Here is a 21,996-nt window from a genome sequence, read left to right on the forward strand (position 1 = left end):
TAAGAGAGTTCAATTTTATGCAAATTACCAGGTTATTCTTTGAAAGTTAACGGTTTAAGGTGTCTCGATGCAGTTTTTTCTGGACCATACCAAGCATTTTCAGTCAGCTTTTAAACAGTCTTCCCATGATCGGATCGATATGAAAATTACATCAGTAATTGCAAATGGATTGAAGTTCGGTATAATGTATATCTCAAGGCAATCGATATTTCCATGGAAACGATAAACCAAAAAAAAAAAAATTAAAAATCGCTACAACATTGCGCGAATCCAATGTGATATGAGAAAGCTAATTCCAGTGGATTAAACTATGGTGTATTGCAAGTAGAATATACAAGAATTGAAAAAAAATTCTGTCTGTTTGATCTCGAGTAAATCGCAAAAACATTTCAAATTATACGTTTTGCATCATAACAGTAAATGAACCAACAGTTGAACACTATTTTTGATGGCATTGTTTCAAAATGCGTCTTGAAGTTATGTTTTGACAGAATAACGTTTAAAAGCCAAGAAAACTTTGTTGGTTTTCTTTTTCGCGATCTCACGAACGAGACTTTTTCTTAAGGTCGCTTCTGTTATAACTTTTTGGTTACTGTTTTTTAGTTTTAGGATTTTTCAGAAATCTAAATTACTGCTCGAGAGATTTATATGGGCCGTTAGTAAAGCGTGCAGGATAATACAAACAGTTTTATTCCAAGTTTTACTAATATTGATATAATGGAATACTCTCAAATTTATTTCTGAAGGAGCCGCCTGAAGCAACGAAAAAGTTGCGTTACAAATTCACCATTAAAAAATTATGCTCTCATTCAAATAAATCCAACGGTGGCAAATACATTGCGGCGCTTTTTTTCCGTTTTGCATCACAGAGGAATGCAATACACAATGATTACACGAGTTAGCATATTTTTTCAACAGTGAATTTGTAACGCAGGTTTCTCGTTGGTTCATACACCCCTTTCTTAATAGTTTTAATCAATGTTAATGAGACTTTGGGATAAAATTATCTCCTTTATCAAGTCGTCAACGTTTCAAAAACATCTCTCCGTTCAAGATTTTTGATGAAGCATTGAAAATTAAAAAAAAATAATAACCCGAAAATTATAATAGAAGAGACCTTAAAAAAACTCTCGTTCTTGAGATCGCGAAAAAGAAAATCATCAAAACTTTCACGGTTTCAAAATAATTATAACTTCAAACTCATATTGGTATTATTTAAAGCAATGCCGTCAAACTATTGTTCAAATAGGGTTCATTTTGGCTGTTGTTTGATGCCAAAACATGCAAAAAGTATTATTTGAAATGTTTTTGCGATTTACTCTAGATCAAACACACGGAAATTTTTTTTCTTGTAGATTCTAGTTACCATACACCACAGTTTAGAGCACTGGCGTTAGCTTTTTCATATCACAACGGGTTCGTGCAAAAACCGTGTTTTATCGATTTTCAATTTTTTTGATTTATCGTTTCCATGGAAATATCGATTGCCTTGCAAAATACGAAATACCAAGCTTCCGTCCATTTCCAATAACTGCTGTAATTTTCATATCGATTCGATTACGGGAAGACTGCTAAAAAGTTGATTGAGAATACTTGGTACGGTCGAGAAAAAGATTGTATCGAGACACCTTAAAGACAGAAAAGAACGACTCACCGTTACCTACGCTCCTTCTGCAGCTTTACAACATTTGTTTTACAAATGATTTTATCATCCCAGTGTCGTTTTGAGTTGTTCTATAATATATATGCCGGGAATATATCCGGTAAGGCCCGGTCCTCACTTGCGACGCGAGCATTGGCATAAGCAAGGGCCAAGGCATAAGCATAGACCCTTTGCATAATTGGCGCTGATATTTGAATAACAATACTTCTACATGTATTCATGCGAAAAATCCTTTGTGTGGAAAGTACCAGGCTAAGGAGGGTAAGCAGAAACATAGGTAGAAAGCTTATGCTTATGCCGCAGATGTCCCCCCTCGGGCATAAACTTCTTATGTTTATGCTTCTGCTTGCGTCGTAAGTGAGTACCGGGCTTAAAACAAGGAGCATAAACGGCCATAAACTTCGAGATGGTTAATTGCCCCCGCAGGGTTTTGGCCCAGAGGCGGTCTTACCCCAGACTAAGAGTAGTCCCTCTTTCGCTTAGTCCGTCGAGCGAGACCGAAAATAAACCGCGAGGAAAAAATAGCCGCCAGTTCAAATTATGAAATTGCAACTGCCGTCGCTGACCAGTTTCTTTAAGCTTATTTCGTTTGAAAATGGCACTAAACAATTTCAGAAATTTGTAACTAGACACAATGTATAAAGATTGATTTTTTTTTTCAAAGTATATCATGATTCACATCATTTATTTTTGTTTCTACTTTGATGGCTTATCGAAACTTGGTGTTTCCAAAGACAACTGAGCTGAGGTGAACATTGAGATTCGAGTAAAAACAAAAGCAAGTAGTTTATTGGGCCATGAATTTCAGTGTCTCTTTAAAGCACAAAACGAACACAGCTTCCCCTTTATAATTGCACTTAAATTCACGGATTCGTTAACATTCCAACAAACCACTTGCTTGGCATCACCATGATCAAACACATCCATCTCCATCATTTCTGTTCCATCGTCTTCATTTGCGCCTTTATCGAACAAGCGACAACTAAGAAACTTTGACACTGGGAACGTCTTGGGAAACACAATGCAGTCATCTTCTTTGCCATCAGGTTGAACGACGATTCCGAACTTACTCAACCGCATGAAGGCTTTGAATTCGTCTCTGTCAAGAACATGCCAAATCAGCAGAAAGTTATTATACACGCCACGTTTGTTATTTTTCTCCCGGTCTTTCATCGTCTCCATTACAGGAATCTGGAAAGTGCCATCCTTCAGGAGAATTTTTAAGTTTCCGATTGCCTCAATTTGTGACAAAACATGTTGTCTACCCTCTTCAGTATCCCTGACCATGAGAAGAAGTTCAATTAGGGTCGATACTTGGTCTTCGATAGATTCAGGCCGTTCAAATATTGGCTCACTTGCCGTTTTCCCCGAGTCTGACTGGGATAGTTTTGACCTCGGGAATAAGGCGGGCTCGGCTGAAACCGGGTGAAGACAGTAATCCATAGAAACCTTTAAAGGATGGAGCCTCATTGGGTCTGAGCTTGATTTTCCAGTTTGCACCTTGATCAAATCCTGTTGAATCAGACCAAGGATTTGCAGAAGTTTCTCCCCAAGGTCGTGCGGCTGCCATGTGTTCTCGTTTTTTATCAGAACTTTCAAGAACACAGTTTTCAGAGTGTAGGTTTCTATCACTCCCTTGTATTCCATGGTGTAGATGTCGAAGTGGGATTCAAAAAACGTCTGAACCAGATACTTCAGGATTCGATAGCAACGTTTCTCGACCGATTGAAGCGGAAGGGAGCTCAATGTTGATATTTCCCAGGGCGACTCAGATCTTCTTGAGCATGATACAAAATTGATAGACCAGAATTCAAACAGAAGTTGCAGAGGGTCTGACTCAGCCGACTTGTAAGGAATCTGGATGGCCAAGCAAATGTCAACCGACACAAAGATTTCTAACCCATCGGTATTGGTGAATTTTAGAACTTGAAGGTACGTTCTTCCAGAAGGCTGTTTGAGTCTTGCCACATATTTCCAGTTTTGGAATTTCACGAGGTTTGCTTCTAGTGATCTAGATATCGCCACAGACACCATTGCAGCGATTTCATCTCTCCACTTACTTTTGCCATCCTTGAAAATAAGCTGGTTTCTTCTCCTTATTTCGTTTTCTTCTTTATCACACCAATCAGGACACAAAATGTCATCCAAGAACAATAGTTCTTTTATTTTTAAAGGAAGCTTGGTCGACTGGATATTGATGTCGTAATCTTCTGCATAGAAAGCCTCACCACCCCTCGGTGATACAAGTTGCTCTTGCAGCGCAGGTAGAACAACAACGTAGTCAAATTCATCAGGTTGACCAATCTTGGTACCTTCCACCATGCTTCCGCCCTGCTGGATAACAGAATTGTGGAACACTCGGTACTTACCAGACAGGTCCAGCACAGTGTCTTGAACGATCTGATGTAGTTCTTCACGGATAGTGCGAGCGTTTTCGTCGTCTGGAAACTTCGCTTTTGTTTCAGCCAGTTCCGTCAAAAACAAGTCCAGCCGGTTCGGGCAGCCAGTGTTGGAGTAGTCTTCGCCATCTGCCTTTGCAGCCATGTTATCTTGCCAGTTAAGCGATGTCTAAAAGGAAAAAAAAACAGTCAGGTTAGAGTTTCGATAGGAACCAGTGCCAATCCTCCGTAGGAATAAAGATGGCGGCTGTACAGTTTACGCAGTACTTTGCGAACCTAACCCAACTCATTAGGGTCAAGGAGAACCCTACTTTTGCAATATGTGTCCTTGTGCGACATTGAACATGCTTGGTTTGAAGATCTTCCAACTTTTTAGTGCGTTTCTATTTGTTGTTAAGGTTTCCTTGCGCTAAGAATTATGAGCGAATGAACTATTTTTCTCCTATGGAGGATTGAACAACATTAAAAGAGCATATTGATAAGTTTGACGCCTCAAGGCAAGAAGCGCAGATAAGATCAAAGACCACCTGGCGGAGAACTGTGACAGGAGACCTGAAATAGCTTGGCTTGGTCTGGGCGGAGGCTGAAAAGATCGCCAGGGACCGCGAGAAGTAGAGAAGTAATGCAGTGATGGCCTTATGTCCCAGCCGGGACCATTGGGATGAGTGAGAGAGTGATTGATTGATAGGTTTGTAAGCTGCGAGAAATGTCGGTTACCTGTAGTATTTTGTTGATTGTAATAAATTATCATGCGGAGTTTTAACAATACTATAAACATGAATGGTCGGGGGTTAAGAAATACCTTTCGAGAGATCAACGTTCCCTACTAAAAAAATTTAGCTGATTTCCAGGCTTCCGAAGACCAAACCGAGAAACTGTTCCAACACAAGATTGGTGTTTGGAAACCTTTGGTTGGACCTGACTTATAAGCATTCAGTCGTCTCTGGTAAGGTCGATATGAAAATTCAAGACAGGGACAGAAGACGCACCCATTCTCGTCCCCAGCGCCCTTTCATCTTAATTGTTTGGCGGACGGAAGCTGGTGACTGCACAAAATACTTTGACCTTGTTTCGTGTAACTGGCCAAGACTAATTAACATAGTTCTACAAACAGAAATACGATTTCTGTTTATTTGCTATTTTGGAGGGAACAATTCAATCTTTTGTCGGATTAGCCTCCAAATCTAGGAAAGAATCTAAAATTAAAAAGAAGAGAAAACATTGTGATATTGCTCTGATCTGGAAGCACTCAGACCACCGAAGCCGTTCTGCCCTAAAGCAAAGGCAAGTCCTGTGCCGAGTTGCTCTGTACGTGTTCGAAAAAAAACATATGATTCTAGGACTCAAAAAGTCTGTTCGGAAACGCACTGAAAGTTTGTCGACAACGCACAGAACTCAGAATATCGAATAAGCATTTTCGTATCGTGTTTGTGTCCCTTTCTGAATTATGCCGGTCCGCTTTTTGCTCAAATGATCGAAGCCAATTTACCGTTATACTTGGTTGTCCTTCTTGTAGGACTCAAAAGCTAAGGTACCTGTCTTGTTAATATAATGGATTATTGACATGCAATGAGATCAGAAAGCGAAACTTACCTTGGTTTGTCAAGATCCCTTCAGTTTGTTGTATACGGCGATTCAGAGAAAATAACCAGTCGTTATCTCCACAAGTAATTTCCTCCTCGAACAATTCACCCTCATTTATCACACAAATAATCACTTGGATCGTTAAGTCCCGGTATTCTATCAAAAACTTGCTGCAATCTACTTCCGTGTTGAGAGAGGGTTCGAAACCAACTTAACGTTACGCGCGTAAGATCACGCAACGGGATGTCGTGACTTCTCCCAGGATGCATTCTGTTCTAACTCGCCATGTGAAATATGGCGGGAAGCTGATGGCGGCCTCTTCGATAAGTTTGAACTTCTTGCCTCGTCCGCTGAGGAAAGCTTTACTCGATTTCCAAAAAGAGGGTGTCAAGTTTGGAATACAAAAGCAGGGAAGGTAATTCAAGCACTAAATTCTGCAGAACGTCATAAATTTTGCAAAATTCTTGATGTTTTCGCGCGTCGTAAGTCAGCCATGACGAGTTTTAAAGGTTCATTCATAATGGCCAACTGATTTGCATTGCTAGAGCATTTTAATGCAAATACAAAATTACTAATCACGGTTTTCTTTGTTGCAGATGTTTAATCGGAGACGAGGTAAGCTGAAGATTTGAAGTCATTGCAACTAAGATTATTAATTTAAGTCGGTGTTAATTTTCGCCTGTCTAACAAACAGTCAGTGAAATCGCTGGCTAAATTAGGCTTAATTCAAAGATTGGCATGTTTATTCTCCTTACTGCCTGCTATATTTTTTCTCATTTTAGCTCGGAGAATTTGGTGCTCGGTCAGTGTAAAACGTAGACCTCGGACTACAGATTGCAGACTGCAGACCAAGGGTAAAAATGCAGACTGAGAGTAAAATGCAGACTGTAGACGACAGACTTTTTAAGTATACATTGTGTTATTTCCATTATCAAGTGCTAACTGTAATCAGGTTTATTCAGGCTAATTGCAGTGAAAGTCTGCACTCTGGTAAGCCTGAATATCACTCCAGTTAGATTGAATATCACTCCGGTTAGCCTGAATGTTACTCAGGTTGGCTTAAATAATTTGATAATGCTCAGACTAGCCTGTTTACATGTACGATTAGCTCTCAATGATAGAAATGGTAACACGATTCAATTAAAAAGTCTATAGACTGCAGTCTGTATTTTACCCTTAATCTGCAGTGTGCAGTCCACATTCTGCATCTTACGCATGACCAAGTTGGTGTTAGATCTGATCAAGATAGGCTGGTTGTATCTGCTTGACAACCTTACAAGCCAATATTTTATACATGTACATAGCTGTAAAAGACCCTTGTTTATTTTCTCTCATTTACAGATGGGCCTTGGCAAAACCCTTCAGGCAATAAGTATAGCATATTATTACAAAGATGTCTGGCCACTGTTGATTGTGGCGCCATCTTCTGTGAAATTTTCTTGGATCGACGAGATTGAGAAATGGCTACCTGAGGTTGAACCCCAGAACTTGAACTTGATTAGATCTGGCAGTGACATCAGGTCTGTTATACTGTCCAGTAGCAAAAGATAATTATGGTTTCCTAGCCAATAGTTATACCTCTCAAGGGACCCCTTCTACTCCCTCCTCCCCACTATTCCCCCTCCTCCACTACTCCCTCCCCCCCCCCCCCAACTCCACTCCTGCAGAAACTCTCACTCTTCTGGGGTGGATAAAGGATCTTAGGTAAGGGGGCTCAAGATAAGGACTGTCAAAGGTGGTCTCTTGTAGGGGAGTCCAGGAGCATCTCCCCCGGGAAAATCTTCAAAAGTGAGGTTCTCGGAAATGGGATTTCCAGAATTCTGAGGCCAAGCCAGTGTGTTATAATGTCTCATTTTCTTTAATTTAGGGGGTACAACTGAACTCCCTGAAACTCTCCCCCCCCCCCCCCCACCTAGATCTGCCCCAGCTCTTGCATCTCCAGCTCTTTAAATGCCTTACATAAAATAGGAAATAAAAAATACAAATGGTTTATGGCAATTAAAAAAGAAAGAATGCTCATGGATAACGGTTTAAATCCCAGTATTGACCACTATGCTTTTCACGCGTCTGTTATGGTTTTGGTTTACATGATAAGGGGGTTCCTAATTTGTTTTTCAATACTGCACAGTGCACAATTCATCCTGGCCAAAACTGGGTCTTGAAAGTGCCTCTCTTGATCTTTGTTTTCCAGCAACCTTGGTAAAGCCCTGATTCACATTGTCGGATACGGCTTGCTGAGTGCAGGGACGTCTAAACTCTTGCTGCAAGCTCTGGAAACCCACAAGTTCAATGTCGTTATTATAGATGAATCACATTACTTAAAGACAAGACGTGCAGCCCGCACACAGTGACTCCATCAACTTTGCAAGAAGGCCAAGCACGCCATTTTACTGAGTGGAACACCATCACTCGCAAGACCAAGGGAGGTTTGTTGATTTTGCCCTGCCATAAAGCTATCAAAGGTAAAAGGTAAAGTCTACATATGGGCCAAGTGGTCCATCAGGCCAGCGCTGATATCTGGTTTCTGTCACTGAAGCATGAACCAACTGGGAGTATTTCTACCCCCCTGTGGATGGGATGCTTGCCCATCACAGGGTTACCCCCATCATTGAATTTGCTGTTACCTATTTATACACCTGAGTGGAGAAAGGCACTGTGAGAGTAAAGAGTCTTGCCCAAGAGAACATTACACAATGTCCTTAGCCAGGGGCTCGAACCCGGATCGCTTGATCCATAGGTGAGCTAGCACATTAACCATGAGGCCACTGCACCTCCCCGTAAAGCTATAAAAGGGGAGGGATTACATTTCCTACAAGCCATTATGCAATAAATTCTACTTAGATGCAATATCTTGCCATGGTTTTTTTCTAGCTATATTTCCAGCTTGACATTGTTTGTCCAGGCAAGTTTGGGTCCTTCAATAAGTTTGTTAAACGTTACTGTGATGCCCACGAAGTTTGTTACAGAGGAGAGCATCGTTTTGACACAAGGTATTTTGATGTAATGTGAAGTCAAGTATGATAACTTCTTGAGTGAAGGAGATTAATTCATCCACCTGCCTAATGATATACAGTAATTATTAATGTAAATGTGTGGTTCCAGAAAATATCCATAGATACTACTTACCTAGGGGGTTTGATTCCATAGGACCATACAAATTGAAGAAATGTAGGAAGCTTACAATAACTGGAACTTCCAGAGAGGTGGGTGGTCTTAGAAAAAGTCCTTTCTGTGGGAGAGGTATAGGTATTTTCTGGAACTACACAATAATAAGTTAAACAATAAGTTGACATGTAAAGCCCTGGCCAAATGATCAGCATTTGCAAGCCCTGGCCAAACGATCACAACATTTCAGCACAACATATCGCAACATTGTTGGGCACAACATGTTGCGCACATTTGGCGGGCATTTTGTGATGTTTTGCAACATGTTGGGTATTGAAAATCGAACTAGTGCGAATGCTCAGGTGCAACAATTGCATGAACCTGGTCAAACGACTATAACATCATGCAACTTCCACAAATGTTGGATGAAAAATTTGACCAGTTTCAAATTTGAGCCAACAACACCCAACAGGTCGCAACACATCACAACCGCGTGACCAAACGCATGCAACATGTTGCACCCAACAATGTTGCAATATGTTACGTTGAAATGTTGTGATCATTTGGCCGGGGCTTAAGCAGAATTGTTGCACAGTTATTAGATACATGTACTGTGTATGTACATATACATGTACAGTAGATGGTCTATCTACCTCTTTTTAATTGTACAAGATGAGATTACATGCACATCAATTAATATTAAATGCAAATTATTTTGGAATAATGAATTTTAATAATTTAATAACTACATGTACAGAGCTCTGTAACACTGGTGTTTAACTTCACCTTCTACAGTGGTGCATCAAACCTTGATGAACTTTACCACCTTCTGAAGACACATGTTATGATACGGCGACTCAAGAAAGAGGTCAGTGTACATCTACCTGGAAGGCTGTTTAGTATTGCTAAAGGCATTTGTTTAAAGTAATGATTCAATAAATGACTTGTGCTTTGCAAATTAACTGCAAAGAAATTGCCAACAGTTACAATGTGGACCACTTTGTTTACAGTTTTTTCAATTTGAATGAAGTTGTCAAAACTGTCATTTCAGCTTCTGGAGTTTACTATATACTTCATCAACTTTGATGAAGACTGTGCTACACTGTACCTGTATTAATAAATTACCAAATTAACCGACAAATGAAATGAATTTCTGTAAACCTTTTTTCACAATAGCATGGTTTAAAATAGAGTAAAGCTAAGCTTAAGAATGTGTTTATGATAAAATTAAACTAGAATGATTCTAGTTTCATTTTTCTTTTAAAGTTACAAATTGCACTGATCCTTCATGTCTGTGAAGTTTAGTGCAAATTTTCATTTATAAATGTAAACTTTACTTGTAAAGTATGGTTAATCACAAGAGCTTTGTATTACTGTCCATCTATATGTCTTAGCCACAGAGATGCTCTTTCATTATTGTGCAAGTGCATTACAAACATGCCAAGGAACTTGATATCATAAAAAATGGACACTATTAGCTATGTTGACTTGGTATCTTTATCAACAATTAAGGCTCATGTCAGTATTATTATTCCTATCCATTACTATTGTATCCTTATCCAATGCTATCAGTTTTACCATCTGCTGCATATCTGGTCTCAACTTGTAAACAGTACTCACAAACATGTTAATTATGCTACACCAGTCTTTGTATTACATGTAGTAGCATGCTAGGCACATCACATATTTTCCCTTTGCTAGTGTACAGTGTTTCCTTTCCCTCCTCTACCCTCCCTATTAATAAACTTGGACTGCTGGCCTGGGTGTACACCTTCCACTTAGCTATCACCTGCATCAGGCTGGGTGGGTCCTTTACCTTACTTTAAGCTACCTAAAAGTAGCTAGGTCAGGGACTTTCTTCTCTGGATGAGTGTGCTATCACCCCAATTCATTCACTTGGTGTGTCCACTACCTCCTAAGGGTTTTCTGCCCTCATTCATTATCTCTGGGTACATCTGCCAACTGCCCAAGTTTCTGCTTTGGGGTTTGTGTCTGCTAACCGCCCCACTTTGTGTTAGTGCTTTGGGGTTCGAATCCATTGACTGCCCCACTTTGCTCGCATGGTGTGTCCGCTAACCACCCAATTACCTGTCCAGGGTGTGTCGCTACCACCCACTCTCATTGCTATCCCAGGGAGCACCCAGTGTCCCTAGTTCCATTTACTGCCAGATTTGTCTTGTTTTTATTCATACAATATTATGAGAGAGCAAACTGCTGCTAATTTATTTATTTATTTGTTGGTGTAGGTTTTAACTCAGCTGCCTCCAAAGAGAAGACAGAAAGTGATTTTTGATATCTCTGAGTCTACTGGTGAAAACACAAAAGTAAGGGTGGCAAAAGAGCCATAAAAAAATGAAGTGTAGTATGTGACTTTTTTCCTGGCTTGAGTTTCTTTGGGCCAATTGCACCCCCTTGCTTGTTTAGAGTCTCTCTGTAAAAATTACTGTCATTAGTTGGTTACCAGTGCAAAAGTTCTGTTTTTCAGCAAGCCAAGTACTTTTAACAAGCTATAGAAAGTTATCCTTTTAACAACAGTACTCATTTTATTGGATGGAGTATAATTATTATGTGCATTAAGGAAAATGATTTTTGAAGAACACCCTGATCACTTCCAATAATAAGAATTTTTCTCTTTTCTCTAGAAGCTGCAACAGACTATGAAAGAGTTTAAGAAATGTTCTGCTATTCTTAGAGGTGATTCAGATGTTGATGATCTGACCGTCAAGTCACCTCTGTTTGAAATGAATAGACTATCATCTGAAGTTTATAAGTATACTGGTCTTGTAAAGGTGAGATGTCCTGTGCTGTAAACTCACCGTAAACTGTAATCATCAAAATTATCAGACAAACATGTCCAACATCCTAGTTAATGAAAGTATAGAAGGGTCGCCCCCAGGATGAATCATGGTGAAATCTAAAAGCATTTTCCGGTTAAAATTAACTACAGTTGAGCGAACTGTTAAAGACTAAAGTTAAGACGGTCAAAAGCTTGAATTTTCTACATACATGGAGAATGTTTTATTAAATTTTACCAGCTTAATTAATATTTACAGTGCAGTATGCTGCGATGCTGGTGTAAAAGCCTCTGATCTGAAGGCAAACTACACAGTAATGCGCTAAGTTGAGGCATGGAATAGGCTTGTCTTTAATTTGGTTACATTTACTACTGGATAATTGATTCAGGGTGGTTTTGAAAAAGGGAACTCATTTGCTTCTTGTGCTCCTTGGAAAAATTAAGTCTTAGCTACATGTACAGTAAAGGAGAAAAGTATAACCTCTCAAAGCCAACTTGCTCACGCAGCACTTGGTGCTTACCTCCGATTTTCTGTAGCATTGAAGCAGTTAGGAATATTGTTAACCCCTTTGTTGGGTTGCTAGTCTCTCGCAAATTGTGCAGTTCCAGAAAATATCCATAGTTCCCCCACAGAAGGGATTGGAATTTCCTGGGGTGTGGGAGGGTCCAGTAAGACCAAAAAATTTAAAGAAAAGTATTAATTAACTTAGGCTAATTGGAATTTCTAGAGAAGTGGGGGTCTTTGAAAGAAACCCTTCTATGGGGAGGTATGGATTTTCCTGATCCAGGATTCAGCATGTTAAAGGAGCACAGACACATTTGCGCATATTGAAAAGTTTAGCCTCAATTTTTCAAATTCATCGTTTGTACTCCGTGTTAATCTTCTCCATCCTTAGCCATGCCTGTTCTTTTATGGTTTATCATTATGTCTTTGGTGTCTTTCTATCTTACTAAACTGTTATTTTCAGGTTTCCTACCATTTAAAGGTAATTTTGTATGTGGCCAAAATAACTCAAAATACCATGACTGAGCTCCTTTAACCATTAGACCACCATATGTCCCACAAGAGTAATAGTGTGGTAAATAGTCCCCTGTGTGGGCACCATTACTGTCTGTCAGCCATTCACTTGTATACATGTACAGTATGTGCGTACAATTGTACAGTTATGCAATTAGACCTTTATGAGCATTTACAGGTACTCATCATCCCGCTTCCCTCATCCTGCTATCTGTAGATTGGTCCTATTCTAAAGTACATCGAAGATTTGAGCCAAGGAATGGATAGCAAGTTCATTGTGTTTTTCCGTCACAAGCGTGTGCGTAAGGCTATAGAGGAGAAGTTGGTGAACATGAAAGTAAAATACATCTGTATCGCTGGTGATGTAGCTTCTGGCCTAAGAGCGGTATGCTTGTCTCTGATTTACAGTACATTCAAGTTATGCAATGCTTTCGAGTAGTATACCATGGTCTTGGAATGTCCCATTTTCTTAGTGTACACATTAGCCCTTAGGCAAGTGTGCATACCATTAAATGCAAATGGCATGTGGGATGTTCTATTGTACAGGAAGTGTTGCAATTGTGCATACAGTTGAACCTCCAGTTGCGACCACCTCTCGTAAGCAGCCACCTCTCCTCATCAACCAGTTTTCTAAAATACCAAAAGTTTTCAAGTCAAATCACTAATATTTGGAACCTCTTGTAAGCGACCACCTCCACTAAGCGACCGCGACCACTTTTAGAGCTAAAAATTTGAATTTTTCTTTTGTTTTAAACCTCCCATCAGTGATCACTTGACACATAATAGAGCTGAAATTGGTTTGGGCACTGACGCAGTGAAGCATGGGATAAGTCTCTGCAGTTACCATATGCTAATTAGGCAAATGTTTGACCCAATCTGGTCTAAGCCCTCATAAATGACCACCTCCCATAAGGGAGGGCCTGACATTTTGGGTGGTCACTTACAGGAGCTTCGACTGTATATCTATTTTATACCATGCTATGGAAAATACATGAATCAATACAGTGCACAATGGGAAGTTTGGGTGTAATACCATTCCTCTCCTGAATGGCATCTCTGGAAATGGTCACACTTACTGAACACCAGATGTTGTACATATCTATAGCCAGATGATCAACTAACATGTACTAAAATAATTATATGTTTGTTTTAGGGTTTAGTGCATTCGTTTCAAACCGATCCCAATGTACGCATTGCAGCCTTGTCCATCGAAGCAGCTTCATTTGTGAGTATATACACAATGATCTTTCAAAATGCAAAATTTTTGCACCCTAGATCAGCTTTGCTATAGACTGGTTATTATTATAACAGCCATTCACTGCACCTTTGCTTGGCTTTTCATTCAACTTACATGTACATGTATTTTACTTGGTCACAGAAAAATGTGTCTTTGTCTGTAATACATGTCTGACTCTATTTGCAAAAACATGCCAGCAAAGAACTCAAGGACAGTCTCAGTGGCCCCAGGTGCCTTGACCAATCCCCTGGCTAGTAGATTGGCCTATCACTCAAGCACACTGCTTTTCACGGCTGGCTGCTAACAAACCATGAACAGACAGGCCACTGCCCAGGCTATGTCCTCAGCCCAGCCTTGACACCCTGCTCCCCTAGGTTTAGAGCAGCTGGCTGCACCTGAGCCCAGGAAAAAACCTACTGGGCATGACTGTTTTTTGCAAAATCGCTCAGATGTACATGGCAAAGATTCAATCCAGGATTGGCACATTGCTGTGTTTAATCATTATTTTAGTTGTGAGTTGTATTTGTCTGTATGCTCAGTTACATGTATGCTCCATTCACAGGGCCTCACTCTCACAGCAGCTCATCATGTGGTTTTTGCCGAGCTTCACCACACCCCTGGAGTCATTATCCAGGCAGAAGACAGAGCTCACAGGATTGGTCAGACGCTACCTGTTAATGTTCATTATTTGATTGCACGAGGTACCGTCGATGAGATACTTTGGTCCATGATCAGGCGCAAGGTACAATGATGGTCTACGATATATGATGTTTCATCAAAGGGTTATTCAACTCAGGAAGAGATAACTGTATATGTTTTAGTTAGTCTAAATGCAGACAGGGGCGAGTGTTTCAACTGGCACATCTCTTTATTTATATATTCAATGTACTGTATAGGTGTATGTGACCAGCAGCACTCTTGATGGCAAGTGTGAAGAGCTTCAGGTCGAGGACGGAGATCAAGACCAGAGCCGACAACTGTCTGCGTGTGCTGCTTGGGTACAAGATCAGGAAGAGGATGCTGATGACCTAGAGGATTTTGTAATGGAGCAGGTTAGCAAAACAAACAAACAAACAAAACTACAGAAAAGAGAAGAAAAATAAAGAAAGAAGAAAGAAAAAGAAACCTAAGATAAAGTTTGTGACCACTGTAAATAATGTCAGTATATGATGATTCAATTAGGTGACAGGGGCAAATGTACATCTATTCATAAACCAAACTCTACAATACAGGCATAAATTCTACAATTTTATCACTCTACAGTCATCGAAACACTTTTAAAGTTTCCAGTTGATTAAATTAATTAATAGGAATGCACTAACAACATACAAGCTACATTTAAAAGTAGAGCAATCCGTTTTATTGAAATGGCTTAAACCTTACCTGGCATTCAATTTCAAGTTAATGTTTTCTACAAAACGTTTTTTTTTTATTTTTAATTGTACGATGTAGCTCTCTTCAAAGACTCTTAAGAAAGATCAGAATCAAAGAGACCTGCGATCATTTTTCGTTGCAACACCAAGTTCTTCTCAGCCAAACTCTGCGGAACGCAATATTGGATATCAACATGGAGACAACTCTAGAAAGAAAAGTGTAGAGCAGGGTGGAGCCATGAACTCCAAGGAGAAGCTGATAACTGTGGAAGACAGTGATGAAGATGATATCTCGGCCTGGGATGAATTGGACGACGACATCCTGATTTCAGAAGGTAACGTACGTTACAAGTGTGCGTTCAGTAGAGATTTTTCTAGAATTTAGGAATACGTGTCTTTTGTAAACGTGCCTAACGAAAATGCTAAGAACGCTTGTTAGCACGTGAATTCGAACAACTGAATAAGTTAAAGTGAACATCACTTGAATAGAATTCGACTAATGTGACAAAATTATCTTGCCCGTGGCATTTTGTTGAACAAGTGTTTTTGACTTAACTGTTTCTGTTAGTTAGTGTATTGTTTAGGTCGCGAATTTCGCGAAGAAAATTCGTAAGTTCAGAGAATCTTTTGAAGTGGAACGTAGAAACGCAGTGCGTAGAAACGCGTATCAAGGCTTAGGATAAGTCGCTGTGAAACTCTAAAGCGAGAGGTCAGGAATTAAAACGTAGAGTTTTACACGTTGAAATAACAACGTTGATCTCATTGAGTAAATGTTGCAACTTGAAGAGGGTTTGTCTGATGCAGTCCTATCAAAAGTACATCAGGTTCTGAGCAATCCTTGTGAGACACCTTTTCTTTCTTAACAGAAGTGACTTTTTTCTTGGGACACGAGAATATTATCTCTTGAGCGATTGTCAAAATCTTTATCTAAAAGTTATCTAAAAGTTGCATTGCTTGAAGTCTGTTGGAAATGAGCTGATGGCTTCTCCTCTTGGTAAACAGAGGGTTTTTACGCTGCGAGGTCGAGGGGAGGTGCTGGGATTAGTGTGGGATTGTTTGGGGGATACAAAATGGGGCGGGGATGTTTTTAGACCTAACTTTACGGTACACTTTTGCTCCATTTAATTCCTTATTAGCGTTTGAGCCCGTCCCTGAGGAAAATACACATGGTAAACACAAAGAAGTATGTGTGCAGAATCCTCAAAATGATGTCAAAGAGAGTCTTAATGATGCAAGCACACCTGATCAGCCTTTAGAGCAAGCTACTGAAGAAAAACATTGTCCACTTAAGCCGAAAATGCTAAAGCTCAAGAAAGTGAAAGATGGCAAGCTTTCTTTCACCGGAAGCAAAAGTTACACTAAACTTCATCAGAAGGAAAGTAAATGTGTACATTTAAGTCCTTTGAAATTTGTTGGAAATGATCCGGATTCGGAATCACAGACTCTACAAGGTTATTTAGATGAAGAATACGAGCCAGCAATTGTCAAAAGAGAACAGGTAGATGATTGTAGTGTAGCTGGAGGCAGTGGAGGTGATTCTGGACAAAAGGAGCGTGGTTTTCTAGCGTCCTTACAAGAAGCTGATATAGAATGCGTTGCCGTGGTTTGTAAAAGAACGTCGAATATAATGCAAAACGGATGCCAAACGTCAGATGATAGTGCTTGTGAAAGTGTGAAGCAAGAGGTGAAAGATGGAATTGATGACAGACACAAGATTAGGCAAGAATCTAAGGAAGATGAGGATTTAAATGAAATTAAAGTTGACATCTTTGACACACCAAGGGAGACCTTAGAAAATTTGAAACCCATCATGTTGGCCGATTCACGTTGTAAGCGCGAGGAAGAACAAAAACAGACCTCTCCTCTGAAATCGTATTTAGGCAAGAGTCAATATTCGGAAGAAAGCTGCAATCAAATGGAAACAGATTCTATTAGTGAAGTGGAGAATTCCGATCCAAGCTATGGCCGAAACGAAGAAGGTTTGAAGAGGGAGAATTGCACTGACGCTGGTGGCTTAAACCAGGGTGAGTTTGTTGGTGAAAACAACGGTGATTTGGAACCAATGAGCGTGTTCAACAATGCCAGTGGTGGAAGTGTTTCCCATGAAATTAAATTTGCTCATGTGGACGGAATAGCAAACCTGGATAAAAACGATAACAGCCCAAGTAGCAATAGTGCAGAAGATGGAAGAGAACAAAGTTGTTGTAATACGCAATCACTGGAAGAAAACGTACTAGGAAGTAGTACTGTTGATAATTCTTCATTTGCAGCAAAGTGCTGGTTGCAGAATGATACTTGCAAGGAAAACGTACCCAGCAAAACAAACGCACCAAATTCTAGTTGTATTGATGAGGATTCTTCCGATGATTTTCAAGCTTCAAGTATCAGAAATTCCCAGAAGGCGTCTACTGCATGCATTGCACGGAAATCAAGCAAGACCAAAAAGCGAAAGGGCACTAAGAGATCTAAGTACAAAACTGTAACTCGAGACGTTAGGAATCATAACAATTATCAGAAGCTGCCTCCTGAATGGCCTTGTAGCGCGTGCACTTTTATTAATGATGGGCAGCTGTTGGAATGCTCAGTCTGTCTCACACCGCGTGTTGTTAACGAGGAGAGCTCAACCACACCCAACAGTAAAGATTTGGGTTCTAAAATATCGAATAGACAAAGTTGCGACAATCTGGAAATGGTGGAAACTGCAGTGGTTTCGAAAAGTGTCAATTCTGCTAGTAACAATTGTGGGCAAAATGGTTTGGTAGCTAAGCACGACATGACATTGGAAGGTATAAACGATGGGTCTACACAACAGACAGCTGGCGATGAAGATAGAAAATCATTGGTATTACTGCATAGCACACTGATCCGTGACGCGTTGGTTGATTCAGAGGAAGTATCGACAGACGCGCCAAAGGCAAGACACAACTCTGCTACTCTGGAAGAGGCAATGGCTGTAGATGGTTCTGACAAGGGACAGATCGCTGAGCCTGGCTTGCCTCCTTGGTCGTGCTCAGCCTGTACGTTTTTGAACTTGTCACAAATGATTGAGTGCTCCATATGTCTTATTCCAAGAAGACGGAGTCAGAGGCTGAGTGCAAGTAAGAACGCACATGAAGTAGAGAGGGAGGAGAAGGATTGCTTGAAGACCAAAGCAAGTAAGAGAAGACGATGGCACAGAAACAGGGTGAATAAGGACAAAAACGGACAAGAAATGGACGTCGACCCTGTCAGCTGTTCCGTTACTGGTATCGATGAGTCCAGAGGCGTCAATAGCATGCATGTAACTTACGATGACGAGGACACTTCAGTAGCGGATGCTGAAGGCTTCACTCCAGAACCAGTGGAATTATCCCATGATGCAGATAGTAGACAAAGAGACGGTGGTCTGGAAGTAGGCCCAAGTCAGGATGGTTCCGGCGTGATCAAGTCTAAGCCACGGAAAAGGCTAAAACTTGAGGAGGTTCGAGGGGACATTGACATGTCTGATGAAATTGATGATTTTTCTGATGACTCAGATAGCTTATGTCAGAACAGAGCATTGTCATGTCACTCAATAGTTTCGTCCAGTACTGATCAGAAAGAGGCGGCACACTGTACACCTGTCGATAAAGACGCAACTAGTTCAGAAGATTGTTTTCCTTCTATAGACGATGATAAAGTAGAACTTAAACCTCGTCAGAAAAGTGAAAGCTGTCTAATTGGTCTCGAGGTGTACTCTGATAAGCCTGACGTCTCAGCTCACTCCGTTGGAGCGACTGGCAGCTGTGAAGAGAATTTAGCGGTCTCCGCCACGGAAGTGGCTATTAGTGACAATTCGTTGCCATGCCTACAGTCTGACAGCAAAGTGGAGGAAAATCTTGAAGAGCTGAAAGCTGCAGCGGAAGAATTATTCCTGTCTGAATGGGAAGATGACGATTCTTGGTGGGAGAGTGACAGTTGTTCAGGACAAAGTTCTTTGCCTTCCAGCAGTGAAACCGCATCTAGAAGTCCAGCAGTCACGAGTCCACTGTTCACAAAGTGCTCGGATCTTTATAGTGTTACCGAGTTAAAGAAAAAGCTGCAAACAACTCCTGAACAACCGAAGACCTGCACAACAGCTGCTGCAGATAATGTTCAGCAGTTTGAACGTACTTGCAATCTCGATAGCAAGATGCCATCGTCGCCAGTTACTACAGGTAATTTTACGCCTGAACCTGCAGCAGTATTGGAGGAAGAAGAAGAGTCAGATGAACTAGATGATGTCCCTGAAGCAATGAAGTTAAAGTTTTGCTTGAGTCTCTACACGGAGCGTGTGTATTTGTACGACGAGGTAAACTATCTAACTAGTAACTCTTTGAAGTACTTTCAATAGTAATCATATGATTATCTTTGCTTTAGTTCTCCCTCTGCAGTACTGTTTGATAAATTGTTGTAAGATTTTCTCTCTGCTCAGAGATGTCGAAGAGCTGATTGGCCTATTAGGCTGAGTTGTCTTTTCGACCAAAACCAGTTTGTGATTTCGTGATGTACTCTAATCTTTTGTCCTGAGGGTGGGTTAGCGCTGTATGCCTCATCCACGCTACGTCGGAAGAATTTTAAAACGGAGGTTTGACTCTGAAAACGCATCAAAAGTTTTCCATCCACACCACGCCGGAGGTAGTTAAAAATGCAACAATCACCGGTTATTTTGGATTTGTGTTTGAGGAAAATTTGGTCAGGGAAATAATATGATTATCGTGACGCCATATGGACGCTGCCTTAAAAGACATTTTTCAACATTCGCCATGAGGGTGAAATACATGTATCTTCATCATATTAATTCAAAATTCATACTTAATCAAACTCTATGTTCATTATCCATGTAGTTCTTGTGAATTTTATGTGTACACAGGACGACAAACCGCTTGGAATAAACTTTTGTATGTCGGATGTGAAAAGCTGCAACATGGACGATTTGCCGGCCTTGTTACGCCACGATTACAATTTCAAGCAGGCGAAAAGCTTGCTTGAGGCGTGGAAGAGGTAAGGCGTGGTTTGGAACAAAAAAAAAATAAGTTTTTAGTAATTCGCCTTTGGTCAGATACATGTAAAAGGCGCGGTGACGTTGTAATTGACGCGTTTTAATCCGGATTGGGTGGTCTGCGAGCAACAAGTTACGCCGCTCCTTCTTGCATAAGGCGACTGCGCCCGCGTACCAGCGGCAATCAAAACCGAACTGTCCTACCGAAACGACACGGTAATAGTCGCAGCTACCAAAATAAAGACAATGTTTCTGTTGTTTTGGCCACTTCTAATACTTAACTCGAGAATTCCGGGTTTAATTTGGCGAGGAACAAGATAATTTGTTAAAAATAACATAACTATTTTCTTACCTGGCGACACTAGACGAAGTACGGGTGAGTTGCTGAACGCGGGCGACCCACGTTTAGCGCCAAATTAAAAGCTTGCAGAAGCAAAATGTGCCATATATTTTTTCTCTTTTTTGCAATCTGATATCGTTTTTGGAATCATACGGCCCTTTACGTGAATATTCAATGCCATCCCAGTGAGAATATACTTGCCCGCCTTCAATGCCTTTCCTGTTAACATACATTCGCGTCAGGACAGGATAGTTTTTTCCCGCCTGCCGAACCCTGATTGGTCAATTCAAATTTCAGGTGCGCCAGCCGTATGCAAGGCTGTCCTAGCTCCCCTGGTCACGCGCCTCTCCTTTGAGTCACAGTGGTCACCCTTGTGGGGGTTTAAGATATGACTGAAGAGGCTAAAAAGGTTACTGATATTTTCATTGCGCTGATGTTCTCGTCGCATTTCAGGATGGGTGAAGGAAAGAAGCGCATCCTCCGAAAGTCGGCGCTGATATTTGATAATCCTCTGGAGGCTTACGAATGCGCAAGAAAGGTATGCATATAAGTACCGTTGTTGTAACAAGTTGGATAAAGTGCTATGCCCGAGACTTTCGTGATTTTTGGTTCTGTTCACGAGTAGGCGTCAGAATTACTCTTTTTGAACAGGAGCTTTTGTGTGCTATCATTAACGGAATGCTAAAATGAGCGTGTTTCCTTGTACCTCTTTACTAGGGAGTTTAAGAAGCCACGACGGCGACGCCGAGGATAACGTCGATTAAAAACTGATTTTATATTTTACCTTTGAATCTCGCGATACTCTCAAGTCATTTACTTTGTTTATCACTGTCAAAACTATCACAAAACTAATTCCGGAACACAGCGATAAATCTGAAATAGAAATTTAAAAAATTAGCCCTCGTGGTTCACGTTCTTCAGACAACGCAGAATTTGGTCATTTCAGTTGCTGTTTTGCAGAGGACGGCAAAGAAATGTTCCAAGAATTATAACGCATGTGTACAGCCATTGTCCTGCTCATTAAATCTTTTGTTATGCAACGTTACCGCTGCCGTTGCCGTCGTTTCTTCAGTAAACTCTCTGTTGGCTATCCATTAACGCGCTCACATTGTGAGAAGGTGACGATTCTGACGTTAATGTAGCAATCTGACGGTGTATGCATGTATCTTTTTTTTTTCAGGGTATAACCAGAGAATCAAGTTATGTGCGACATCCATCAAAGGTTGGTAACGCTCATGAGGTGTTAAGTCTCAACGTGATTTATTGTTGCCCGTTCCTTGCCCGTTTCTACGTACAAGTGGATACGCTATCTGCAAGGAGAGCCACTGTTCCTTTTTCCTACAACTAACCTTTCAGCACTTTGTGTGTTCATGAACTCCATTGCACTTACATAAACAGGTATCTTAGGCGAAGTAATAGTAAACAAAAGTGTTGAAAAAAAATTAACCAAAGTCCAAACGCTTGGGGTTCGGCGGATCAAATTT

General features: G+C 40.6%; 1 protein-coding gene and 1 pseudogene across 2 annotated transcripts in view; one reads left to right on the plus strand and one right to left on the minus strand.

Annotated features, from left to right (window-relative positions):
• On the minus strand, window positions 1–5,865 carry LOC110067140 (uncharacterized). The gene is made up of 2 exons (XM_089271575.1): window positions 5,656–5,865; window positions 1–4,231 (listed from the first exon to the last, which is right to left on the minus strand). Exon 2 carries the CDS (start codon window positions 4,205–4,207, stop codon window positions 2,468–2,470), a length of 1,740 nt encoding a protein of 579 aa, XP_089127701.1. The 5' UTR covers window positions 4,208–4,231; window positions 5,656–5,865; the 3' UTR covers window positions 1–2,467.
• The window catches only part of LOC110067133 (uncharacterized), a 21,985-nt pseudogene continuing 5,836 nt past the window's right edge, over window positions 5,848–21,996 (plus strand). The window contains exons 1-17 of the transcript XR_016201512.1: window positions 5,848–6,061; window positions 6,243–6,261; window positions 6,988–7,166; window positions 7,838–8,072; window positions 8,518–8,636; window positions 9,547–9,619; window positions 10,998–11,075; window positions 11,394–11,540; window positions 12,781–12,948; window positions 13,717–13,788; window positions 14,363–14,542; window positions 14,697–14,852; window positions 15,253–15,508; window positions 16,310–19,482; window positions 20,044–20,174; window positions 20,966–21,050; window positions 21,693–21,734. The product of XR_016201512.1 is annotated as an uncharacterized LOC110067133 (transcript). The remainder of the gene's footprint in view (window positions 6,062–6,242; window positions 6,262–6,987; window positions 7,167–7,837; window positions 8,073–8,517; window positions 8,637–9,546; window positions 9,620–10,997; window positions 11,076–11,393; window positions 11,541–12,780; window positions 12,949–13,716; window positions 13,789–14,362; window positions 14,543–14,696; window positions 14,853–15,252; window positions 15,509–16,309; window positions 19,483–20,043; window positions 20,175–20,965; window positions 21,051–21,692; window positions 21,735–21,996) is intronic.

The sequence above is a fragment of the Orbicella faveolata genome, unplaced genomic scaffold, assembly GCF_042242905.1.
Source record: "Orbicella faveolata isolate gen_17 unplaced genomic scaffold, um_ofav_v1 contig_34, whole genome shotgun sequence".
Classification (NCBI taxonomy): domain Eukaryota; kingdom Metazoa; phylum Cnidaria; class Anthozoa; order Scleractinia; family Merulinidae; genus Orbicella; species Orbicella faveolata.